This window comes from Nansenia antarctica (genome assembly GCF_963989245.1).
Source record: "Nansenia antarctica genome assembly, chromosome: 5".
In the NCBI taxonomy this organism is placed as follows: Eukaryota; Metazoa; Chordata; class Actinopteri; order Argentiniformes; family Microstomatidae; genus Nansenia; species Nansenia antarctica.
The window spans coordinates 18,500,493-18,527,628 of NC_137690.1; the positions used below are offsets into that span (position 1 = coordinate 18,500,493).

At 44.7% G+C, this 27,136-nt stretch overlaps 1 protein-coding gene across 1 annotated transcript in view; it reads right to left on the reverse strand.

Annotated features, from left to right (window-relative positions):
• The window catches only part of dtx1 (deltex 1, E3 ubiquitin ligase), a gene marked incomplete at both ends in the record, with an annotated part of 35,225 nt that extends 14,214 nt beyond the window's left edge, over nt 1-21,011 (reverse strand). Inside the window, 2 exons of the mRNA XM_080531196.1 lie at nt 2,841-3,582; nt 20,753-21,011. Of these exons, the coding sequence (XP_080387322.1) occupies nt 2,841-3,582; nt 20,753-21,011 (1,001 nt within the window). The remainder of the gene's footprint in view (nt 1-2,840; nt 3,583-20,752) is intronic.
• Nucleotides 21,012-27,136: the final 6,125 nt, after the last annotated feature.

Genomic DNA, 27,136 nt, shown 5'->3' on the forward strand with positions numbered 1-27,136 from the left:
GGCCCATAATTGTATCATTCAAAACTGAAACCACTGTCAAATTCAAGCTCAATGACAATTCCCACAAAGTAGACATTATGCTGAAGCTATAATAACCCATTTGGAAATGTTTGCATAATTGCACATAAGAACGATTTACACACAAATTAGTTCTGCTCACGTTTGATTAATGATGCACATTATTATACGATTCCGCTACTCCAAGAGCACCTGTGGATGTTTAGAATACCCTCCTGATAGGCTACATTATTTTCTCAGGTAAAACTAAAATTAAGACCAAATTGATCGTTTGTGTTTACATTCATTCTTCTGTCCAATTTAGGTGTCTTTCAAACAAATAAATGAGACTAAAGGAATGGGGCAACCCATGTGGTTTGATCCAATTTATTTCAACCACCGAGAAAAACATTTTAAAAAAACATTATGATGCTTTTGGAAGGACAGATTTAATGATTGTTTATGATAAATGTAACATGTCAAGAAATTGTGACTGGATAAATATTGGGTAACACTTAAGTATGAGGAAAACTTATAAGACACACATTTGTGAGTTGTACATGGACAATTACTAGTCAATTCACTAGTCAGGTTTTTATTCAATGTTTTCTTATTCTCATGTTATAAGTCATGTAGCAGCTAGCCAGTTAGATGTGGTTGCTCCTATCACTGGATCACATCCAAGGATTGTACCAGCAACCTTGGGGTTACTGGCTAGCCTCCCTCACCTTAAAGCCAACCTTGCTTCCAATAACATTGTTGTGTGTGTTTGTGTGTGTGTGTGTGTGTGTGTGTGTGTGTGTGTGTGTGGTGGGGGGGTCTTGAGGGGTTAGGTAGAAAGCAAACACATATAAGGTACCAGGTGTAGTAGTGTCTACTATGTGTTCAACGAAATAAAGTGTTACCTCGTTTTTGAAAAAAACGACATGGACTCTCTCAGACGTCCCTCTCCTGTCATTCATTTAAAGGAGCCAGCTTGTTGCAACCAACAACACATCACTACTATTTACAGTAAAGATATATAGAACCATTTCTACTACTATGAAGAAGAATCACCAGGACCTGATTCCAGTGTCTCAAAGCTAGATTATGTTGTTAGCCAGGGGGGTATTCCATCAACGTTGCTAAAGGAAAATCCAGGCTTATTCTGATAAATCTCGCAAGATTGATAGAGAGATAGCTCGTTGGGGAAAAGTGTAGCAACATACACCACATGTAAATGGTGAAATTAAAGTTATTTATTAACATGGAAATTAAATGGTCTTTTAGCAATACAGCACAATGGTAGAATACAAGGGGCAAACACAAACTATGTGCGCCGTATAAATCATCAGTTTTGGGTAATAGGCCACACCATACTCTGCCATCTGTTTGCGTGGCGATGAGGTGACACCCCTGCCAGGAGGTGCCAACATCAAATCAAGGGCTTGGCGTGCAAAGGGCCTATGTGACATTTTGGGCCAAAATGATATAAATAGAAAGCTCTTGATGAGCTCTATCATATGGTGAAAGGATCTAACTAAGATTCTTAACTGCATTGAAATAGAGTGTATAAACAAGGACTCACCACAATACAATCGGCTCAGAATCAATGTTCTCCTGTAAAATGTGGAAAAGGTTGCATAGGCTCTTTGTGCCCAAGCTCTCGATATATATTCTCTTACATTCAAACAGTGAAGTGTGTGCCTCGCTGAAGGACAGTCCTATTGAAACTAACTGTGCCTCTCCCCATGAGCTATGAGAGAGAAATGGAATCAAATCAGATCACCAGAGGGTTTATTTTAGTAAAGAAAGCAGGATAGGGACTGAGGTATCGGTTACAGCTCTACACTACTTTTCTTCCGTTCCCTTCACTGAACGGCTCTCAGGTCAGATCGCTCTGCAGAAGCTCCCATTTTTCCTTGATCCATTATTCATCTCTCCCCAGTGTATCTGTGCCTCCATGGAAAATGGGTTTCCACAGCTACAAAGGAGCACAGTTTCACGCATGTACACACGTATGCATGCACGCACACACGTACACACACACACACACACACACACACACACACACACACACACACACACACCAGTCTTCAAAAGCACACTCATACAGTGGTCTGCATATAATAACATTGACACATTGCTAATATAACCAGTAGTTTAAATGAACTGGCCTAAAATTAGAGGCACCAGGCCTAAAACCCAGCTATTCAGCTCCCATTAAGGCAAATGTAAGCTTATTATCCAGGACAGCCATGCTACGATGCAAATAGGGAGCAGAAGGGAACAGTTCCCAGGGAGAGAGGCAGCTAGAGAGGCAGCCGGAGCAGTAGAACTGTCAGTGCAGCTAGGACCTGGAGCTCTCTCTGCAGAGCCATTGATCACCCAGTTAACAAGAGATGCAGTAAATCAGCAGACAGGGAACAGAGAGGAAGAGAGAGAGTGAGAGAGGAGAGAGTGAGAGAGAGGAGAGAGAGAGAGAGAGATACAACTGTGATGCAACACAATGCACCAGACACATACTGTACATATGTAAAATGCTGAGGCATTGTGATGCTTTATGGCACTGCAGACAGACAGAGTGAGGTGACATGGTATGTGTGTGTGTGTGTGTGTGTGTGTGTGTGTCTGTAACCCTATTTCCATGAATACCATCCCCCTCCCCCTGTTGTGTCTCTATTTATTTAGTTCCTCTAATTGCTGTCAGGACTACTAACACGATGAGAGTGACCATGCGGTTGTTGTGCCACCGCCATGTGTGCTGTATGTTACGCACACACAGAGTGGCAGGGTTTTGTTGTGTAAAAAAGTGTTGTATACTGTCATGAAAATATACAAATCACTGTAGTCGGCATAATTACCCCGGTGGGATGGCTCCTCTGGCAGAGCCCATGGAAATGCGCTGGGTGCCCGGCCGGTTCAGGTTGTTCTGACCGTTGATGGTGAGGGCATGTGGGTGGGACGGCGGAAGGGAGGACAACGCCGGGGAACAGGGGAAGTTGGCACTGGACAGGGGCGACTGCACCTGTTCAGCTTTGGCGTGGCCGCCTCCCGCGCTTATGTTGTTGTTGTTGCTCCCGGCGCCGGAGGACGGGAAACAGAGGGAGGTTCCAGCGAAGGTGTTGCTCTGCCGGACCACCGAGAGAGTGCCTGCGGCCCCGGGGGCCCCCGCGGCCCCTCCGTACAGCTTGCGGCGCTGAGAGGCCAGGATGGCATTGGAAGCGGCCCGCGTGCTGTTGACCAGGATGCACTGCTGGCAGGAGCAGGGCTGGCCAGAGCTGGCACCGACGGGCCAGGACTGGGACTTGGGGATGGAGCCCATGATGAGAGGGTAGGCCAGGTCCATGCGCCTGCGCAGACGCCGTTTGCGCTGACTCTGCCGGTTGGTCTGCGCCATGCTGTTGAAGTCGATGAGGTAGCAGAAGCCCAGAGTGGTCAGGTCCAGCCAGGGGTGCTGCTTCTCGTAGGCGTTCTGGATGGTCACGCAGATCTCCATGTCGTAGGGCGTCCACGAGCCGCTGTCGTTCTCCCACTCCCACACCACGCCCTTCCCCGGGGCGGACGAAGGCTCGTAGAAGTTCCTGTGGACCGGCCTCATGGTGCCTGCGGAGAGAGAGAAAGAGACAGGAGGTCAGAGGAGGAGGAATGACGCGTCTATCATAGGTGATTCATGTGACACTTACTGAGACCCCCAGTTCACGCGACGCAGTCACGCGATCAAACGGAGGACTAATTGAACCTGAAACGGACGAGCACTTTTCCGATATCAACGAACGGACGTAGGGAACATTTCAGGATTTCATATTGAGAGTCTGTCCATTTCTATGGCCAGTTGATGAAGCTTGTTGATGAAACGACAGCATGCTCCCAACTTTATCATGCCATATCCTCTTAGTCTACAGATCTGGTGTTCTGTATGGGGGGGGGGAGGGGTGGTCGAATGGTGGCGGTGAACCTCTGCCCCTCAGCTGATGGGCACTCAACCCCCACCTCCATTATAACACAATTACAGTGGTCACATGGGAAATCACGACACCTCGGCTCATCCATCTCCCTGCTGCACGCCAGCAAGGGTATCCAGGCATTCTAGGCGAGGACCACCACCCTTCCCCCATTTAATTTAACGGGTAAATGCACTCTTCCTTGCAGGGGAGCACCAGGGTGATAATGGAAAGGACATGTGTGTGTGTGGGGGTGGTGGGGGTGGGGGGGTTAGTGGTGAACCCCCTCCAGTCATACAGCCCCACAACTGGCTCCAGAGAATAAAAGACATCAGCAGAATCAGCAGCACTGACCTTGAGTCCCTGCCGCAAACTGTGCTAAAGGACTTGGCTTGGCTGGGTGGCTAATTTCATTTGGAGAGGCTGAGAACCTCTGCACGCACACACAGACAGACACACTGACAGACACGCACACACACAGACACACACGATGTCTACTGTTCAAAGAGCTAGCTGCCTCTTTCACTGACCACCTCAGTCAGTCATCACTCTTTTCTTTCTGTCACTCACTCACTCACTCACTCACTCACTCACTCACTTCCTGTCTTAGTGGTGTATTCATTGACTTTCATACCCACACTCCATAAGCATCTCTCTCTCCCCTCTCACTTAACAGCCTCAAATGTCTGGTGTGTTGTAGAAACTCACCCATTCAGTCACTCCCTCAGCCATAGGCCTCATGGGCTGACAGCCTCACTCAATGCTGCATCTGCTCAATGCTTCATGAGTTCACTCTCAGCTTCACTGATTCACCTTCACTCATCCGTCTTGTTGATTTATTTTACTCTAGCCGGTACTGATTCTCGGGTGGGGGGTTGGGGGGAGGAGACGGTACACTGTAATGGTATAGTCCCTACAGAGCAGGCTTTCATCACCTAAAAGTGTTCTCTTGTGTGGGATACCATATACATACGTTAGTATATACATTAGTATGCTACAGATGAACTCTCTCTCTCTCACTCTCTGCAAGGCTGTGTGGAGGCTCAATCAATGGATGTACAGCGCCACAGTCTTGTTAAACGGTAAGTTAACACTTCCCTTATAAATATTTGATTGTGTGTGGAGACTTTTTAGCTGCCGTGCATAAATTTACTTTCACAACTCTGGCAAGGAAAGATAAACAGTATCTCCCATTAAAAGCCGAGTAATTCTGTTGATTATTACCGGGGTTCTAATGGGCACTAATGTACAGGACATACACGGCTAAAATATGGTCTATAAATGGTGAATGGCTCAAATTATGGGTGGATTGGGAATCATGTTTCTTTAGTACAGCTAATTACAGTCAGCTAGATATAGTGCAAGCCAGTTACACATTCATGATGAATGACCCACCAGCACTAAACAAGCATCAACTTTGAGTATATTGCCCCTATTGTGGACCATTAACCTGTTTATAAACCTAATGATGTCATATTTAGAAGAGGAAAAAAAAGCCTATTAATGCCCAACTCTCCAGATGAGTGAGTACAGGATATCCGGTCTAGTATTCATAGTTCATTGTGTGTGGAGATATGTGGAGAGATTGATTGGGATTAGCTAAGGCCTCAGAGACAGTGCAGAGGTCAGAGCAGTGCAGGAATCACATGGCTCCAAAGTTCCTTTCACACACACACACACACACACACACACACACACACACAGAACCTCTTATACAGTACGTCTGTCTCCGGCTCTTATTCATGTGTGTATATAGAACTGTTCCTGCCAAAAGGCTGAGGCTGAATTGCTGGCGCTCTTCTTACCGCAACTCTCTATGCTCTTCCTGACAGGAAGCTAAGAGAGAGAGAGTGGTCACTTCCTGTCTGACCCTATGTGCCTTTGGAAGCGGTCCCCACTCCCCCCCCCCCCCCCCCCTCCCAGAGTATCTCCTCCCCTCCTTGTCCCGTCTCCTCCTAATCACATGACATCCTCCAGCTGTCCTTGCCCAACACGCCTCCGGTGCCTTTGGGTGAGTGGTGGCTGTGTGATGTATTACTGTGTCAGCCTTCACTGTGGGACTCTAACCCTATGTCACACATGGCCGAGGTGGTTTGAGGGTGAGCTAAGCTGGACCCTCGTTCTGGAGCTATGGAACTTCCTGCAATCTGTTCTCTGTGAGAGTTCATCTCACTGATGTATTTTTAATGGTTTTGTTTTTGTCTTCAACCGAGGAAAGATCACTTGATCTTGTCTTTCCTGAGATGAGAGGACATGCTACGCTACATTCTGCATTCACGATAGCCCCCCAGATAATACTGTACAAGCTTCCCAGAGAGTAAAAGAATAAGCAATTTCATAAATTCTGGGGTCAAGTCTTAGTGCAGCTATTCTGACTCTTGTCATAGGTGTTTGCTGATCCCACATAAAAACAGGGAGTTACATCATCTTCAGTGCAGTTCAAATTCATATTAAAAGCGTAACTCTTAGAAGACTATACACAAACAGTGAACAGAACAGATTCAGCAAATCCTTAGCTAAAAATTACCTCTATAGCCAGGGAGGCTGGTGGGGGTCGGACGGGCTCATTGTAATGCATGGAACGGAATAAAGAATGGTATCAAACACGTGTGATTTGTCTTTCAATTTCTACCTCCACCAGCCTCCACTGGTAGGTAGAAGTAACCCTTTAACACTGTAAATCCTGTCCAAATCTGTCCATTTGGCTTATTGATGTGTGAATGCTCTGGGGTTTCACTCTACATCCAGGGGATCTTATAACATCGCCCTTGATGGAATGTTCTGGATTGTCAATGACGTGATGTAGTATAGCACAGGTAATACCTGAATGGATCGAAGAAAACATTTAAAAATGAATGAAATTCAGGCTTTGTAGCCACAGAAACACACAGAGGTAGGATTTGTTGTCATAGAAGCCTCCAGGGGTTTGGCCACAGATGAGTGAGTGAGTGTGTGTGTGTGTGTTCCCACCAAACCCAGTGAGTGCCAGCGTGGGGGGGGGACTGCTCCTACCCACTCTTCCACTTTCTCATCTCATCTCCTGCTGACGCCAGCCTTCCGTTTCCCCTGTCACTCCTGGCTAGTCATCAACACTCTCTAACCAACCCATTCTTCACATTTTCCACTCCGTCACTCATTGGCTTGCATCCTGATCTCAAGCACCACTCATGCTGCTCACCTCTAGGATGGAGATTGAAAATGCTTCAGTGAATTAAGGTCCACCTCCCATCACACACCTGGTCCCATAGTACTGTGGTAGGCCGGGAGATGAAAAGAGCCGCAAAGTCCATTACGTATCCTAATAATTGACAAGCGTCTCCAATTTCCCCCCGGGACACACTGAGCGTATTAAAGGAATAATACCATGATTTCCCTTTCACAAAAGAGCGAGATAAGCCAGTTACAGGTACAGCATGAGGCTGTTGAAGACGGCTGAGTGGTGTTTAACAGGAAGGGGCTAATGCTAGGGCTACAGCTCTATATCGAAGCAGCCAAACTAGCTTGTGAATGGTTGCCACCTTATGGTGTCACAGCCTGCTGGGTGTGTTTTCTCTCTTCACACCCATATATCAGAAGAAATACATTCATTACAGGACCATGTTTTTCAGTATTAGTGTGAGGAGAAGTATTCATTTGACATGGTTCATCAAATTAATTTCTAACAAATATCTTCTTCACCAGTTTGCACTTAAAAAAAGCATTCCGTCTACAGTATGTTTATTATCCTATACATATTCTCTCTGTGAATAATGCATATATCCATAACACAGTGAGTATAAGTCCTTTACGTGCTATAGTGTAGTAGGGCAATAAAGTAATTGAAGTGTGTTTGATGTTTTCCATAAACTCCAAAACCCCCGAGCGTAGCTTGAAAGGAAATTTCACTTTCATGTCCTGAAAAAGGCCTTCGACAACAATCAACCCAGTAGAGCTATGGAGGAACACACAGAAACCGAATGGTGTCGAGACGAGATTAAAATGCGTCATTATTATGTGAAAAAAACATCTAGGTCATAAAGATCTGTTGAGTGAGATAAGGAGTGGAAATGCAATCAGGCATACACTACATCGTCTCAGGACTTGGACAGAATATGCCTGTTAAATCTTTTTCATATTTACATCAGTTTTAGGATTTAGGAGTTGTGAAAGCATAGCCTGCTCATTATGAACTAGTGCCAAGATAAGAATACAACCGCTGTACCGATGGTGACTGATATCAGGATGAACTGAGAAGGTGAACGCCTACATGTACAGTGCTCATTCTCAGCATCATCAGCTTACGTCTGACTGTATGACTCAGATCACTATTAACAAGGCTCATTTCCAGACGGCTGTGCCACTGTTCACTACAGCTGTCACATCATGCAGAGCTTTCAATGGAGCTATAGAGCTGGAACGAAACCTAGAATCCCTGAAGAAACCTCCTCCTCTCTAGACAAATGTGATGGATGAACAAAGGATGAAAAGGTACAGGTTGTTGGGGAGGAGGAGGAGGAGGAGGAGGTAAAGTCGCTGTCGGCGGGAGGGTGGGTGATGTGCAGAGGTACTCTGCCAAACAGAAGAAAAGGACAATGTCTCATTCTCACCCAGGCAAGCTTACAGTATGATGTGAATACTGCAGCAAAGCAGCCCCCACTGACTCAAGTCGTGCTGCCAGCAACACAAGCTGGGGAGGGAAAGTGGCAGAGCCCCCTTACCCCTACGCTGCCACCCCCCCTCTAGCACTGGGGAGCTGGCCAGTAATCACACGCTTGTGCAGAGTTTGCAGTTGTGCTGGTAACACCAACAAAAAAAATACACAAACCTTCAGAAAATTAAGTTACTCTAACATACCTGCCAGCATCTATACTGCAGCGATGCAACAGACCCTGGAAGACAACTTCCTGACTTTGTGGTGTGTCATCATGACTGGGACTGGGCGGAGACCTCTCCACTCTGCCAAGTGCGCTCTCTGCCATCCAGTAGACGGAGCGCGGCGTGAGTGTGACACCAGCTGTCACTTCCACTTCCCACGGCCACAGTGCTGTCCCTCGTCAGGTCGAGCAGGAGCCTCGTTAGCATGGCGCTGCCTTCACTGAGGCAGGATTCAGCCAGACCCCCAGGCCTGCTCGCACAGGCACAGTTACATCCTCTCCATATGACCCAGTCCAGAAGCAGCCTCCTTGTTAGCAGACTCTTCTCCTGTGCTGTTGGGGGATGGGAGACGGAGGCAGAGGCCGAGGCCGGAGCCCGGAGGGCTGTGCAGCGCAGGTGTCTGTCTGCGCCATCTGGAGACGCAGCGCAGCGCTGGGGCTCAGAGGCCTATCTGACAGGTGACCTTGTGTGTGAGCAGACAACATCTCTCCTCCCTCCCCTCAGCCTCCACTCACGACAGGAGAGAGTGACAGCCACAGCACCCCCCCCCCCCCCACCCCACATGCTCTGTGCTGTATTTATCTACGTGACAAGAAGACTATATTTTATGTCAGCTACAGGGCCGGTGAAAAAGCACGTAAGGCCGCTAAAACATTCTGCCATTTCAGCAGAAAGCCGATTGAGAGGCGTATCTCTCAGCTAGTCAGTGGATACGGTGAGGGATAGTGCACGCGCTCCTCATCCTGAATAGCTGCACTACCCAACACACAAACACAACACACAATATTGACTGAAAGACATGACAAGTGCAATCCCGAGTGCACTGCAACCCTGAGCCTGGAGGCCCTTTCTGTGGATTCAATCAAGCCCCAGTGGGTGGGTTTCTTTCCTATATTTCATAATCAAACACATACAAGTAGGACATTCTCACACTCCATTCTTACTCTGCAAATATCAAGAAGATTAAAAGCTGTGCTGGATGTTTCTGCCTCAGAGATTGCCTTCCCCCCCCATCCGATGGAATGCAGTGGAAGAGTGAACCGCATCCCCTGAGCTGTGACAGGGTTTTTAAAAACCCACTGCACGCACAGCTGCCAGACACACTCAGGTCTTCCACTAGAAGACTCTACATATAAAGCAAGGTGTTGCTTTGATTCCCTGTCTCTCCTGGTCAGCTTTGATCAGCTCTAACATGTCCAGACATGGTGTGATTGAGGGGGGTTAGGCGGCAGGCGAGACGAGATGGTTCCCTCAACAGTGACTGGGTGAGAGCAGCCAAGCCACAGTCGCCTCTTGACGATCACTGGTTGGTTGATGGCTAAAAGCGGTTTGTTTTGTCCCTGGGTTAGAGTGCTGTGTCAATTGTAATATTTATTATGGAGAATGTAGGTGAGAATGTTAATGGTGAAGTAGACTGGTGTCTTTCAACCTGGTGGAAGTTCTCTGGTACAGCATTGTGTTAAATGAAAATTGCTCTTCTGACCCAAAAAGGTGTTTAGAGAAAGAGGACAGCCGCTGCCAGGTCTCTCGAGAATGAAAAAGTGTGGCCATGTCCTCGTTGGAGCGTCCATGTCAGAGTCCCCAGCAGCTTCATAGAGCCTCAGCCAGAACACAAGTCCAGAGTGCTTTATCAACGGGGACAGAAGTGTTACAGTACATAAAGATGGGGTCAGTCTTAGAGAAACCTCATTTCACAAATCCAAAACAGCCCAACGAGCTCAGCACTTTTGAAAAGACAGCCTTGCTCCCAGCTCTGCCTGGGTGAGGTGTGGTGTATATGAACACTGAACACCACATGACATATGAATGACAGTAGGCAAGATATCCCTTGCATGGGACAACCACCCTCTGTGTGAGGTTGTGTCACACCCATTGGCTCCCTCACATCACAGTAGAGTTCATTGTAAGTACTGTACTTGTGTTCTCACTGTCCTACTGTCCTACTCTGACGTTAGACGATAGGTATGTGCACTCTGGAGAGATGGGGCGAGCTTATACTGTATTATTTATATCTAAAAGTAAAACTTTCAGGGCAAACGAAGTTGGTTATTTAAGATGACATAATATATATATTATATTATTATTATTATATATATATATTATATTTCTATATATAGACATATATAGAAATAATTATGTTATTACACTAATTACTGGTCAGATGGAAATTAACATTATACCAGATTGGGACGACATGTGTGATATTTGCTTCGCCTCAGTGTCATCTGCTCCGGCATTCATATTAACTGAGAAACCATCTGCAATGAAAACCCACACACTTTTCAACCCGGAGAGATATCTCTTTACTGTGACTCCTACTCCCTCTCACATTGACGAACGTCTCGCTGACTGATAGCCAATCATGTGCGGAGGGAATGGAAAGGTGTAGAAGACGGGAGAGGCCATTTCTTAGCCTGATGAGAATTCACCTTGAGACAGTAGTAAGAAACCCCTGGACAGTGTGTTGGCTGTCATTACGAATGAGTCGTCTGGAAACTAAAAGGCGCATGGTGCTCCATTCAGGATCGACAGCACAGGGGGGACTCTGCCAGCAGCACCTGGCCAACATTATTCACCTCACAGGCTGCAGCAGGATGCTTCTCCTGCTGACCAGTCACAGGACTTGGAGGATCACCAAAAACTGCAATTTAGAAGCACTTACAGGTGACAGAGAGAAAGTAGGAGCGGGGAGGAGAGAGAGGGAGATTCACATTGATATTCTGCAGAGCGGCCATGCTGCAAACAATCAAAATAAGTGATGGTAGTCCCGTGGGTGGAAGGGCAGAGAGTGTGTGTGTGTGTGTCTGGGAGTGTGAACACCCGGGTTGTCTTGCCAAGTGTGTACTCGTCCCCTGGCTTGTCGCAGTAATTCCCCCTCTCATTTTCATTAGTCTCGGGGACAGCCTTTGAGCATTTGAGTAAAGGCTTCACACACCAGTAACCCCTGGACAGACTGCATAGGGCATTCCTTCTGGCTGCCAGTGCCACTGGGAGGAAGGACAGCATGCAGAAAACAGACAGGCCCACAAACACTCTCCATCTTATGGTATAACTTTAAACTTTGAATTTCAAACCAATTCATTCACTCTGGTCTGTAACTAAAAGTGGATAACGATAAACAGGTGGGAACATACAGGTAGAAGCTTTGTCCTCTTATTTTTGGATTCAGAAATGTCTTTTTTGTTCTGTTTGTTGATCCTCTAATCCACGTGATGCACACAGCGAGGACTGCGTAGTTCAGAGTGGAAAAAACAAAGCAAAAAGCCCTGTGCTGAGATCTGTACTGTGCGTGGTACAGGGAGCTATGTGCTCTAAGCTAGCTGTGCAGTCTGCTTGGTGCTAAAGCTCCTCTAATACAGCTCAGCTCCCAGTCTAACAATGCTCTGCGCTGTACACCACAGACCCGTATAGATCAAAGACGTGAGTGAGCTACATAATATGGCTGAAATCGAGAAGAGTCAGCAGGTTCCACACAGCTGGATTAATGAGGACATCTGTTATCACTAGGACTGCAACGAACGATTCTTCTGTTGTCAGTGAATCTATCGATTATTTTATTGATTAATCGATTAGTCTAAACGATTCATTTACAACAACAAAAAACATGCTTTTAAATGCAATGATGTTGATATATACCTTTTCCAAATGCATTAAAGTGTGGGTAGTTGTAATGCTATCATTCAATGGTCACCTACCCAACCATATTCAAATTGTACATATTGATAAAATCACATACAGTGCTGTGAAAAAGTATTTGCCCCCTTCCCAATTTCGTCTGTTTTTGCATGTTTGTCACACTTAAATGTTTCAGATCATCAAACCAATTTTAATATTACACAAAGATAACCTGAGTAAATAGAAAATACAGTTTTTAAATAGATGATTTCATGTATTAAGGGAAAAATGCTATCTAACCCTACCTGGCCCTATGTGAAAAAGTAATTGCCCCCCCTTAACAACCAACCAATTAAACACATTTGTTTGAAAGATTAGTCTATCAGTCTGGAAAGGGTTACAAAGCTATTTCTAAGGCTTTGGGACTCCAGTGAACCACATTGAGAGCCATTATCTACAAATGGAGAACATTTGGAACAGTGGTGAACCTTCCCAGGAGTGGCCGGCCTACCAAAATTACTCCAGGAGTGTAACGATGACTCATCCAGGAGGTCACAAAAGAACCCAGACGAACGTCTAAAGAACTGCAGGCCTCACTTGCCTCAGTTAAGGTCAGTGTTCATGATTCCACAATAAGAAAAAGACTGGTCATGGGAGAGTGATCCATGGGAGAGTGCCAAGGCGAAAACCACTGCTGAGCAAAACCAACACAAAGGCTCGTCTCACATTTGCCAAAAAACATCTTTATGACCCCCCAACATTTAGGGAAAATATTCTGTGGACTGACGAGTCAAAAGTGGAACTTTTTGGAAGGTGTGGGTCTTGTTACATTTGGCGTAAACCTAACACAGCATTCCATAATAAAAACATCATACCAACGGTCAAACATGGAGGTGGTAGTGTGATGGTCTGGGGCTGCTTTGCTGCTTCAGGACCTGGACGACTTGTCATAATTGATGGAATCATGAATACTGCTCTCTACCAGAAAATCCTGAAGGAGAATGTCCGGCCATCAGTTGGTGAGCTCAAGCTCAACCGCACTTGGGTTATGCAGCAGGACAATGATCCGAAACAGCAAGTCCACCTCTGAATGGCTCAAGAAAAACAAAATGAAGGTTTTGGAGTGGCCTAGTCAAAGTCTGGACTTAAATCCGATTGAGATGCTGTGGTATGACCTTAAACAGGCAGTTAATGCTCGAAGATCCTCCAATGTGGCTGAATTAAAACAATTCTGCAAAGAAGAGTGGGCCAAAATTCCTCCACAGCGATGTGAAAGACTCATTGCCAGTTATCGCAAACGTTTGCTTGCAGTTGATGCCGCTAAGGGTGGCCCAACCAGTTATTAGGTTTAGGGGGCAATTACTTTTATGGGTGATGTTTTGAATAACTCGTTGACTTCAATAAATGGAATGATCATTTGAATGATCTGTTGATGATCTGAAACATTTAAGTGTGACAAACATGCAAAAACACACGAAATTGGGAAGGGGGCAAATACTTTTTCACAGCACTGTATTTCACCATGTCACAACCATGATGAATGCCTGTAAATGCTGTGGAGTGTGGATTCTACAATACAGGTAAGGGTGAGTACATGCCATTATCCAGGTCTTCCTTCTTTTTAACAGTTTTTTTAACCAGTCTGTTTTTTGATATGCCAAGGCATTAATCAGGACGAATTTTATCTATGCACCAATTTGAATCAAATTGATCATCAGTTGGAGGTGCTGCACTTTCGATAGAGTAGATTTCATCGATCATGATCATTGAACAATGTATAATCATGGTTCTGACTCAACTAAACCACCAGTTTCCCTCTGACACCCAGATGAGGACTGGTAATCACTAACAAGGCTATGGATAGGGAGTGCCTGATGGAGTTGCTTAGAGGGAGAGGGTAGGACTCATTCATATTCTTAGCAGTGGCGGGTGATCAGCTGGGGGAGACAGGCTCTGATCTGAGTGACCTCCCAGACTGGCCGTGATAAGGGAGCAGCTTTAAAAAGCTGCCGGCTCGATGAAAGAGAAAGATATCCGCTTTAGCAGTTAAAAGTGGTGACTCACCGGATTAGAGGTTGAAATGGAGGAGAGATTCCCTGGGTGTCTGCTGCGTGTGCCAGCCAGAGTCCCTGCCCGCTCGCCCGCTCACCCGCCCGCCCATCCTCCCTCCCACCCGGTCTGCTCAACATCGCCACTCAGTGACAATGAGAACGTGGCACTGCCTCCTCAGAGGAGGAGGTCCAGAACAATAAATGCTGGACGTGAGCCCCATGGTCCAGGGAATAACGACAGAGAGAAACAGGGTCACTGTCACCCCTGGGGGTCTGGTAGAGGACCAGGAATGGGCACTGAGCGAGCTCCAGTAAAATGCTTGGATTCAACTCATCTAAATTCAAAAGAACCAGTTGTTAGTCATTAAGGACTACAAAGCGACAGCCTTTTTAAAGGCTTAAGGCTTTGCTTAAAGGCATGGCAAGGCAGGACTGCGGCCTTTGCGACAATTCAGAATAGTGTCTCCTCCTTTCTCCCTCCCCTTGCTCAATGCAAAAACTACTTGAATCTCTCATTTTCACGTTTTTTATCCAGAGAATTAGTTACATGACCTTGAAACTAGCAAAGGACCTGCGTGGTTGAAATGCAGTCATTATTTAGTTTGGAAGTGTTCGCGGAAACATGAACATGGAAATGAGCCAGCTAGTGTAGACTCTCACGTTCGCTAAACCCAAAGTTTCAAACTAATCCCCTCTTTTCCCGAACTCAGACAGAGCTGTAATGTCAAACAGGATGTTTATTTACATATACATACAATACATGTTATTTGCACATGATGGCTTCCGTTGCTTAGGTCGATTACGTTTGTGGCTTCCAGAAAATAGGTAACCAATGAGCTAAACACGCAAGTTGCAGGTTACACGCCCACAGCAAGTGGTAGATGCCCAGAAACGTCCCGTACAAAATTTTGGGAAAAGCTAATTCAGGCAGAAGGTCAGGGTCTTGGCAGTTGCATGCATTGTCACAGACTGCCAATGCATCATAAGTAATGATTCAGCATGGTTATGCAGTGACATTTTCAAGGGGGAAAAAGCTAGGTATTGCACCTTTAACGTTGATTATGTTTTATATCTAATTAGTATTAGCAATACTTTCCTATGGATGAAAACAGTACTATCAATGACAGAACATAAGCATAACACAAGTCTGGTAACTTGCCATGTAAACAGACCTTGAGAGGACCAGAGGGGGTGGAAAGCTGACTTCTGTCCAAAGTGAAAGAGGGAGAGAGGAAATGGAAAAGGAGAATGGATAATGGAGAGAGAGAGAGAGAGAGAGAGAAAATGAGCGAGAGTGAGAATTACACCTGCCCTGTACACAGCTCAATTCCCTTCCCATCCCTGTGTTCCAGTGTTTGTGCTTTCCCCCACCTGACTGTCACTATACATCAGGGAAACACTCAGCCTCTTCTCCCAGCCTCCCCCCTCTCTCTGAACCTCTTCTCCCAGCCTCCCCCCTCTCTCTGAACCTCTTCTCCCAGCCTCCCCCCTCTCTCTGAACCTCTTCTCCCAGCCTCGCCCCTCTCTCTGAACCTCTTCCCCCAGCCTCCCCCCTCTCTCTGAACCTCTTCTCCCAGCCTCCCCCCTCTCTCTGAACCTCTTCTCCCAGCCTCCCCCCTCTCTCTGAACCTCTTCTCCCAGCCTCCCCCCTCTCTCTGAACCTCTTCTCCCAGCCTCCCCCCTCTCTCTGAACCTCTTCTCCCAGCCTCCCCCCTCTCTCTGAACCTCTTCTCCCAGCCTCCCCCCTCTCTCTGAACCTCTTCTCCCAGCCTCCCCCCTCTCTCTGAACCTCTTCTCCCAGCCTCCCCCCTCTCTCTGAACCTCTTCTCCCAGCCTCCCCCCTCTCTCTGAACCTCTTCTCCCAGCCTCCCCCCTCCCCCCTCTCTCTGAACCTCTTCTCCCAGCCTCCCCTCTCTCTCTCTCTGCACCCAAACACATGGACCTCTTCTCCCAGCCTCCCCCCTCTCTCTGCACCCAGACACTCTCTTGGACTTTAAAGCTTCTCCATAGAAAATAAATGAAAGTGCTGTTGTGGGATCCCTTATCTATTCACTTCGACTGTTAACATAGGCATTGGAGGTTCACACGCAAACAAGCAAGCATACCCACACGCTTGTGCTCAATGTGTAATGCAAAATATAATGTAACGGCCCGCCACCCCCAGAGGCAATTGTAGGGGAAACAGTGGTAACACTGTAACAGTGTTTACATTGAAGGAATTGTTCTGATCAGCATCGACTCATGTTATAGGTTAGGCCTAAATGCCAGCGGCAACAAACAAAGCCTTCCTTTCTGTTCAGTTACTTTCCGCTTGTTTTTCGTGTTCAGATGTGATTGGGTCAAATAGGTTTTTTGATATCACACAGTCAGGCCAACGCATACTGTGCCTGACCTGTAGCACGTGCAGCACATAGCCAGAATACTTGTCAGAGCTTCCGCCCACACACTCTCCCCCACACACACTGCACGCTAGTAAAAAAAACACACACTCTACACCTCCCCCCAAACACACCTGCACGACTCGCATCCAGCAAGCTACAGTACCGTCAGCAATTAAACCAAGACCTCAGAGTCTATTATTTGTAAGCTCCATGAAATGGACTACACAAATGTAGGACGGCTAATGATAATGCCTTTAGGCAGTGTCTGCCCTTAATGAGTCAACTAGGACCACGACCAGAGAGAAAGCAGGTCAGCGGAGAGGAGGTTCTCACGCCTGCACAACCAAAACAAACAAGAGTGGGAAAAACAATGGTCTCTCCACTGGCCATAGCAACGGAGCAGCCACTGATAGAGTTTATCTCGGGCAGTCACACACAACACTTTCACACCAGTGAGCACCATAGAAACCCACAGTCTCCGGTACATCCCCCTCTGTATGGAAAGACATCTACAACGATTTGCTAACACAGTGAATCAGAATGTGTTTGGAAACACTTGATCTGAAACGGTCGGAAAACGACCGTACAGCAGTGCTTCTGTCATTGAAACTTGTATGGGTCTCACATTGATGTCCGTAACTGTCATGGAGACTTCCATGTTAGAATAATGTGGCACATGATACACATTTCAAATAGTGTGTGTGTGTGTGTGTGTGTGTGTGTGTGTGTGTGTGTGTGTGTGTGTGTGTGTGTGTGTGTATGACTAATGTCCTGTTCTACATACAGTATGTGGCGGTCATTCTGCAATCTTCCATGACTGTGTGTGTGTGCGTGTGATGTGACTGTCTTCTCTGTATTTGCCTCCACATCATCAGGAGACTGTGGAGGAAGTAACCAGCACCAAGATAATACCCAGCTGTGTGAAAACCATCACACTGGCCAGTAAGAGGATTGGGGAATGATAGCGATGGCAGATAAGTCCCTGTGTTGTGCTCTGCAAGAGGGTGGAGTGAAAGAGTGGATCAGTCCACAGCAGTGTTTAAAGGTTCAAACACCCCTCTGGGGTAGCAAATGGATCAGTCCTCTCTGGAGAGGAGCCAACCAATCCCCAGGCTCCAGACAGATATTCCTCCACACCAGGCATAGGCCCCCTAAGCCTACGTGCACACAGTGCACACGTACATGCATCCCCCTTTTTCAGACTTGTTTTTTTATCTTCTTTTTTACACCTCACCACAGATTGGTATCTTCTTTTTAAAAGCCTGTGCTGAGTTGAGCTCTATGTAACCTGTGTGTTTTGAAATGGCAGTAGAATACAGATTGGCTAGAGAGTCTGGCTACTGGAGCTGTTCCTCCACAGAGAGAGAGAGAGAGAGAGAGAGAGAGAGAGGCCCTGCTGCATGGACCGTGGCGTGTGCTGCCGTCATGCTACACTGATTAGAGAGAGCACAAGAGTTAAAATAGAACTCCTGTCTCATTAGGCAGTGCGGGCCTCCTTGGTGCGGGAGTGGATCCCACCCGTAGGCGGTCCGCCCAGAACCACAGGAGACAGGCCTGCTCCCAGAGAGCCTGTGGGGAGCGGAGACAAACACCACACAACTGACACACACTCCCCATCACTGACACTCCTGGGACGACACCATGCACACACGCTCGCGCACACACGCTCGCGCACACACGCACACACACACACACACACACACACACACACACACACACACACACACATAACACACATTACACACACACAACACACATAACACACATAACACAACTCTGCTCTTTCAAGACTCTCACCAACGCAGAGCTTTAGAAGACAAGACCGCTGGCATACAAACCATAGGGTTTCTCCGGAGGGACAATCTGTGGTCATGCAGCTGGGGCGACTGATGATGGGTTTTTCCCAACTGTCTTTCAAATTGAAAACATCTACTGAAAACCATAACAACCCAGTGCTGAGGCCACAGTTGCACAACTGAACATTCATGTAAATAGCTGTGCATCAATATCACATTGCCTTTCCACTGGGGTCCCATCAGACGACAGATCCATAGGCATGCTCCAGCTGAAGCCTATCTGTGTTCCGGGGGACAGGAACAGAGCCAGGGGAGGAGGAGATACAGCGGGTGTCCAGGACGCCGTCCGTCAGCTCCTGTTGTGACAGTTTTATCCCGACTGAGGGGGAAGGTAACACGGCGAACGGCACAATGAGGAGCGATAAACGTCAGGCCCAGCCCCAGCGCCATGGTAATGGCTGACAAACGGCCGGCTGGCTCATCTCACCGGTAGCCAGGCCCAGACACATGTGCAGCTCTCTGTTATACTCTATCAGAGGGGTAAAGACGACAGGGACAGCAGAAATCACCCAGGGCACTTCCTTCGGCTCAGCCAAGCGTGACAGCCATGTAAAGATACCGCTTCACTCATCAGCTAAAAAGGTTTCAACACGAAGGGCTGGTTCATGTCAAGAGAGCAGCACCAAGTAAATCCATAAAAGTCTATCAATCTCGTGAAAACAATTACTTTTACTTAAAGGTTCTATTTGTTTCACTGCACTAGACAGCACATAAATAGAATGGTGCTCTAATAGCAAGTGAGAGTTAATACTATTCTAGCTCAACGGTATACAGTATGTGAATATATATGTGCCATATATGTTAGCCCCCTCTGGGAAGGTCAATGGAGAATATAGGCCTATACAGTATACAGTAGTTTGTCTTTTGTCTGTCATGTCCTATGTCTGTCAGCACAGTGACACTAGGACAGCAAAGGTTAATCAAACAATTAGCAAATCAATCAATGTATTTATCTCTGCATTCATTATATACTGTAATTGTATAAGACGTCAAGGATCAAGGTGCCTGAGGTTTCTCTATGGCTGGCTCTAACAGCTGTCTGAGACCACCCCCACATCCTCTCTGTCAAAGGAGTGTAACAGCAGGTACATCTGAGCTGAGAGCTAACCCATAGAGAAAAGCTTTTGATAAGCTAAGGTGAAAACACTTTGTCATTTCTGAGAAGCAAAATGTGCTGCGTCCGAGAAATAGAAACGAGACAGGCGAGCTGATGACCCAGCAGTGGATTCCAGAAGCTGAACTACCAAATAGTTGGTTAACATACAGTATTCCTTTCCTGGATAAACATACAACATATCTAAAGGATAGCTATAGCGTCTTTAGCGTAATATCTAGATCTACTGAAGAGAGAAATGCCATTGTGCTCATCATGAATGATTGATAGCTGTGCACCAAAGAGTGGTAGTGCTGTGGCAGGGAGGCAAGATAACCATCAAAATACTACTACTGCAAGATAACCGTTATCAAAATACTACAAACCGAAATATATACCGTATATACTTATTTTCATAGAGAGTCATTTTCGAGTATTTTCCCGTGCTGGAGAGCGTGAGAAGTACAGGACTTGACAAATACACAGCTGCCTCAATCACTGTGACCTTTGGCAAGGTCATGACCTGACTGCTGCAGCGTACAGACTACAGAGTGATTAAGATGGTTACTACACTTGTTTTTCATCTGGGTGAGTACTAATAGTCCCCTGAGTGCTTCATCTTCTGTTGTAGCAACGACAACCCATCTCAACCTGTGGCTCATTTCCAGGTCTCAGGGCAGATTTGATCCCTTTGCTTGTTCCCATAGCAGTTACATCACCTTTGTGTTAGATTTGAGTGCGAAAAGATGCAGATTGCTAACCCTTCACAAGTTGGTTTCTATATTTCTGTTTTCTGGAACTAGGATGCCAACATTGTACATAATAAATCTAAATAATAGCAGGAACTAATTATATTCCCCTACTAAATGAATGCCCCAAAATGAACGCCTTTTACATTGTAAATCCCATCAACGTTGACGATTGTCTGTGCCCACACAATCGCATGACTGATGACCACACAGGTGCTCTAACTGGCACTTACCTGTATCCTGTCGGAACTGGTGCATGGACTGCAGGTCGATGACGTAAGGGGCGAGCGGGGCATCCACCTGTCCAAGGACCACTGTCCCCCGTGCGTCCCCTTTCAGTACATTCTCAATGTGGTGGCACACCGCCGCGCTGTAGGGCCTCCAGCGGCCGTGTTCGTTCAGCCACTCCCAAACCACCACCCGAGCCAGGTTCTGAGGGGGGTACCCCAACCCGTTCACAGACACCAGCACCCCAGAGCCCGGACGTGCCATGACCTTACTAGAACCAGTGGTTCAGTTGTTGCTATCACCACACAAGAGGACCACTACTACACAGTAGGTCAACAGAGATGCAAAAACATTTTGTTCAGAAAAAAACAACAACTTGTATTAACAGTCACTATAACAGTCCTCAATCTCAATGGCGGTGTGAACAGGTCATCTGGTTTCTTCGACACTTTCGGCGAAAGGTGTTTTCTTGACTGCAGCTTCTACTTCTTTGATCAGCGCCTTTTGAAATGCCAAAAGCAGACTCCCTCCTCGTGTGGCTTGTTGTGTTTGAAGTGGCAGATGATGATGTTGTCGATGATGATGAGCTTTGCAGGAGTATGACGCTGGAGCAGTCAGACCTCCACAGAAACCTCCAACAGATGTGCACTGGATACACACTCTAAATATGACAGGAGACAGGAAAGGAGGACATTAGAAAAAACTGAAACTGCAAATTCACATTTGGTAGGATTTGTCCTGAGCTGACTGCTGAAGTCTCACCACAACCTAAAACCAACTCAAAGGAGAAAAGGACATGACCAGAATTGAAATCATCAATACTTACATAATGATCATACAGTAGAGTAGGTTAGAATTCGCCCATAAACATTCTGCTTGCTTCTACTAACCACTTCACTACACTTTGAATGTGTGATTCCAAAGCATGAAGATTGACACCAGGCATCTGAGATATGAGCATGTATTGATTCAACAGCAATATCACTACAAGTCTTCATCAAGTATTTATAAACGAAATAGATTTATAGATAGGCCTATCAAAACACATGCCGGTTCAAGATTGTACCCTCGTAAAATGGAACAATCATGGTACACATAGTCCATCAGTGACAGATAGGGGAAGGTTTTTTGTGTGTGTTTTTTTAATACTAATATTAGCCTTAAGTAGCATTGTCATATTTTTTGCACAATATACATAAAACAAATAGTGTATCAGTTAGTAGCTATCGGGGTAGAATATCACAATACGCGTTTTATTCCTGTCCGGCTCTCCAGCATTTGCGTGATATCCTCATTGATATATTATATATATATAAGTGCTGTTCTCCATGCATTTCGCTACAATATGATTCTATGATTCTATTCAGTAATCCTCGAGGGATCTAGCCCTGATTAGAGGGATTTAAATTCCGCATTAAAAAAATATATATTTACAATAGCTACATCCAGTACAATAGATGTGTCTGCCCAGCTGAACCTGGGCAATCAAATCGGACCTTATTGTTCTCCTCCAGTCAAGCTTACAACATGCCTGGCTGCCGTACGGACGGACGGACCTGTAGGCTGTGATACCGTCAGGTGAAGGTACTCTACGGTAGCTGCTTCTTCCAGGCTCATCTTAAAACAAAGAAAGGCAAATCCTTGATATTGATATGGTATGGTGTGTGTAATTGCAAAATGCAGGGAGACTTACACATTAGATATCTTCGACTCTTCATGGCAGAAGGCTTTTTCAAACCTGTCTCACTTGTTCCTTTGAAATTAAGGATTAAACGATATTTCAGACAATATACAAACAAACAGTCCATCGCGTTATTTCCAAAAAATTGCCATAGCCCACTTCATTGCCTCTCGGTTTATCCGAACTCCGTCTGGCGTCTGCTATGTATAAACAATACGCCGCATGCCCCAATTACAACCTTCCGAACGTGTGAGGTGCGGGGCCATTCTGGCTGCTCGGTAGATCTTCATGTTATGTCTTACTTTCATGCAATCATAAACTAAACATGCAATTGAAAAGTAGTCGAAAATCCGTTACAAAGGTCCATGAGCACCTGTGTTGTTGCTGCCCAAGAAAATCTCCACCGTTGTCTTGGCACAAGAGCGTCGCGATGTTGAGAAACGAGAGAGGGATGTTGTTGCGTCGCTGTGCTGAGAATGAGACGACGGGAACAGTCTCATTAACAGTACCGGTACATTGAAAACAACATAGGCGTAATAATTGTATGGCGATATATTAAAACGTAGCCTAATTATTACAATCACAAGATCATTATCGAAGTTGCGTTTCGTTTTGATCTGGACTGTTTGAATTTCAATAACCTACATTATACCTAAAGCTGAGAAACAGACAATATATCAACCAGTGTGCAGCATATTTTTAGGCAGACATGGACAGTTTCCCAGAATAGCATACTGTAGGTCTGGAACAAACACAGGGACAACATGTTGAATGGTAGTAGTCGTGTAGCCTATGACAACCTTATCAACTCTCGGGGGTAGAAGAGCAGTGAGTCTTCCCAGTTGAGGACTGAGGACCCCCAGAGAGAGTTTCCAAGTAGTCCATAAATAAGCAGGATGGATCAGGAGCAATACACAATAATAATGTCACATGTTATGGAATAGCACTTTTTGACACCTAAAACCTTGTGCAGTTTGTTCAATTGTTTCCTATTCAACAGCCTGACCCTGTCCATTTTGAGGCTGGGGGATGGGAAAACGGCACCTAAAATCATAGATAGAGTTATGGATTCAGGCTCTAGCACTTTTGTGGCCCTAAAATCAAAGATTTTGAATGTGGCACACACGTTTTGTCTGGGGTTGGAGTTTTCAATTGTGTTTCCGATACATGGGTGTTTACGGCACACAAGACACATGATAACATAATAATATTAACATTTGAGAAGTTAAATAACAATAACAGTCAACATTTTCAACTATAAAAGCAACACACTTGCACATAACAAGTTCTATAACTAAATGAACACCAATTAAAACTACAACACAAACTAATTTGGACAAATAAATAGCAATTAACAACTAATATAAAAGTAAAGAATTGTTAACTATGTTAACTACAAAACAACAGCTAGGCAACTGTAGAAACTAAATAACAATTAACAACTGTAAAGTATTCAAAATAATAAATAGTAAAGTCAACTATAAAAGCAACAAACCTGCACTTAACAGGGTCTATAAGTAAAGACAATGATAAATGAACACCAATAAAAACAAAAATATTTTGACAAATAAATAGCAATGAACAATCAATATGAATGCAACATATTCCAAATAAATAAAGTGAACACTATAAAATTGTTAACAACAAAACAACAGGCTACTGTAGAGACTATAGCTATCCATCCTTTCACCACCATCCAGCATCAGTCCTAAAAAAAAAAAAAAAAGACAACAAAGAAAGCTTAAAAAAAAAAAAAAAAAGTGTGGCCCCCTCTAGTGGTTGTGGCCCGAAGCGACCGCTTAGTCTGTTTATGTCTTGGGCCGGCCTTGGATACAGGTAATGATGAATGAATGAATGAATGGACTTTATTGTCATTGCTACAGTACAGGTACCAAACAACGAAATTTAGGAGGGGTGGCTCCCCTGGTGTTAGGAAAGGAAAAAAAAAAAAACTTTTAGAAAAAGAATAAAATCACAAGAAGGTAAGGAGCTGGTTTACATAAATAAAGGCTATGTACACAATCCACTGTACTATACTGCACAGATAGTCAACTAGGGTTGTCATATTGCACAAAAGTATTTTTTCACGTTATTTAAAGTGTCACAGTTTGCAGGCTTGAAATGTACATGTTTGTGCCTCAGCACTAGCTGCCATACAATCCGTCCAGACTGTCCTGGGCCCAGAACTTAGGCCTTTGCTGTGTTCAGGGCCTTGACGGCCCTGTGGTAGAAGCAGTTCTTCAGTCTGTTTGTCTTAGCGGCCGGGGTCCTGTACCTCCTTTTCGAGGGCAGCCTGATAAGTTTGAGTCCATGATATCGACATTACTGATTCAAACATGTAATATATTAGTTCTTTAAAAAGTTTGGAATAGACCTTCTGTGTCTTTTTTTGGGTTGAATTTTACATAAGCACCTTCAAGATGTTTTAAGTGACAAACTAGACATAATCAGTCAACAAAACGTGCATGGACAGCCACAAGACAACCCTAAGAAGGAATGGATACATGGGCTTATCATAAAATAAGTGTACCTAAGATGGCCCAGGTGCTACCCAAGATCATTTTATGTGAAACACTGAAATATCTAGTGGCATATCAACCAATCGGTAAACCTTCTCTGCACCAACATTTCCCACTCCCTGCAGGCTATAATGTGCCCCTTCGTATCAGACTGCTATAGCTTGTTGCAGTCACAAGCAAACACAAAGGGAGCAGAAGTGCTCTGTCCTAAAAAAAACACAGTGTCTTTTTTCGGTGAACCCACTCTTGTTTGGCTTTAATCCAACAGAACTGGATGATGTGGGTTATAGATAAGATTTCTGGTGAAATATGTCTGTACTTAAAATAAATGGGGGGCTCACCAATGTAACCAGGTGAGGGCAGCATACACCAAGCTACTCTGAAGCCACACACTGCTACTGTACTTTTAGCAACATGCTGACAATACATCATACATAAATTAATTTGAATCAAATGTGTACGAAGAGGCTTTTGGAAAAATATTAGGCTTTTGGCACTTAGTACTTACTAGCTGTTTCTTTTAATCTAATTGATTCTTTTTTACGCTTTGATGACAGATACAACCTAATGATATGTGGTGGTGTACTCTATTTCTGATTTTTCTGTGTTTTAAGTTATTTGTTTATATGCTGCAGTGTCATTGGTTTGGTTTTATCAAAACATCCACAATTGTTTTCTTGACACTAGATTCTTCCATGTTTTTAAGACAATGGTGACATCTAGTGGTCTTTTAAACGAACTTTCAGTCTGAAGGGATATTCCCCCCCAAAATATAAAACTTTACTCCACTCCACTCACATTGGCTGTAATTAATTCCGTTTTGTCAGTATAGTAAAAAAATATTCCAGGACGACCACATTGCAGTCACCTGCCAAATCTCATAAGGACTGGATTTGTGTCAGCTAACTGCATCATAAGATACAGCAATCTGTTTTAACACTTCACTAATGCGGCACTTCATGAGTGGCAATTCAACTCATTTTACGATGCCATCCACTCTAAAACCATTGTTTGAATAGTCACTTTATTACTCTCTAATCCACTTGCTATGCATTGTACATGCTTGAAGGACATACTTAACAGTCCAATTTATTATTTAAATGTTATCTTCAAAAGAAGATATATACAGTATGAAGATACATACAGTATGAGCCTGACTTAGTAAAGACTAATATTCTCCACAATAGTCAATTCTCAAACATAAACGTTGTAGATTTGTGTGCAAGTATTTTAAATGATTAAAATAAATAATGCTCTACCCAAAATGAGATGGACATGTCATGCATTATGGTTACTATTGTATACTTAGACCGTATCATGGTAGTATGCGTGTTGTTAATTTCTATCCACTCTTCACAGTATCTAATATCCACTTTCAAAGTTATTGATCCGAAGACCAAAGGCCTAGTATGATTCTATTCATAGCCTTCAGAATGATCAGTTCTACTATACGAGTGGTATACGTCTACGGGAAATGTTGACATTTACGACAGGACATCAACATGTTAATGTTAACATCAATATGACTCATGTTCACAGTGGAATTTCAAATATATCGACCCAGAGACCAGAGCTCTAGTATGATTCATCCATTCAGTCTTCAGAATGACCAGTTCTATATGAGTTGTTCTAACCTCTACAGGAAATGATGACATATAAACCCCTCACTACATAAAAATAGACACCCTCCTCTATTGTCAACATCTATATAGAACATATTCACTGTTGAATTTCAAATCAAAGAATTATAATTACTTGACGTCCACTCTGGAGAGTTCAGAAGCTTCAATGCGTTGTGCCTCAGATTCTTCTCACCACACGAAACAGAGGTATCAAAAGGCTTGCTTTATTATATTGTAATATACATGTAGTCTTCAAGGACCAGTATGTGTGATGTGAGAAGCATGACAAGTGATTATAATTCAACTATTTTCATATTTTGAGTTGTATTTTTCTATATTAAACAACCAATAAATAAATAATAATAAAAAAAACTCAATTAAAATTGTACAGGTATCATAAAGGACATGTCATAATATTACAAAGTCATGTGACCACAATATGTTTTCAAAAATGCCCTTATTACGGCCTTCACAACCTCATCAGCATACAGTACACTCTCATGTTCTCATCAACCTCACACATTCATACCCCCAGGACATTGGTGCACACATACGTACAGAGACAGA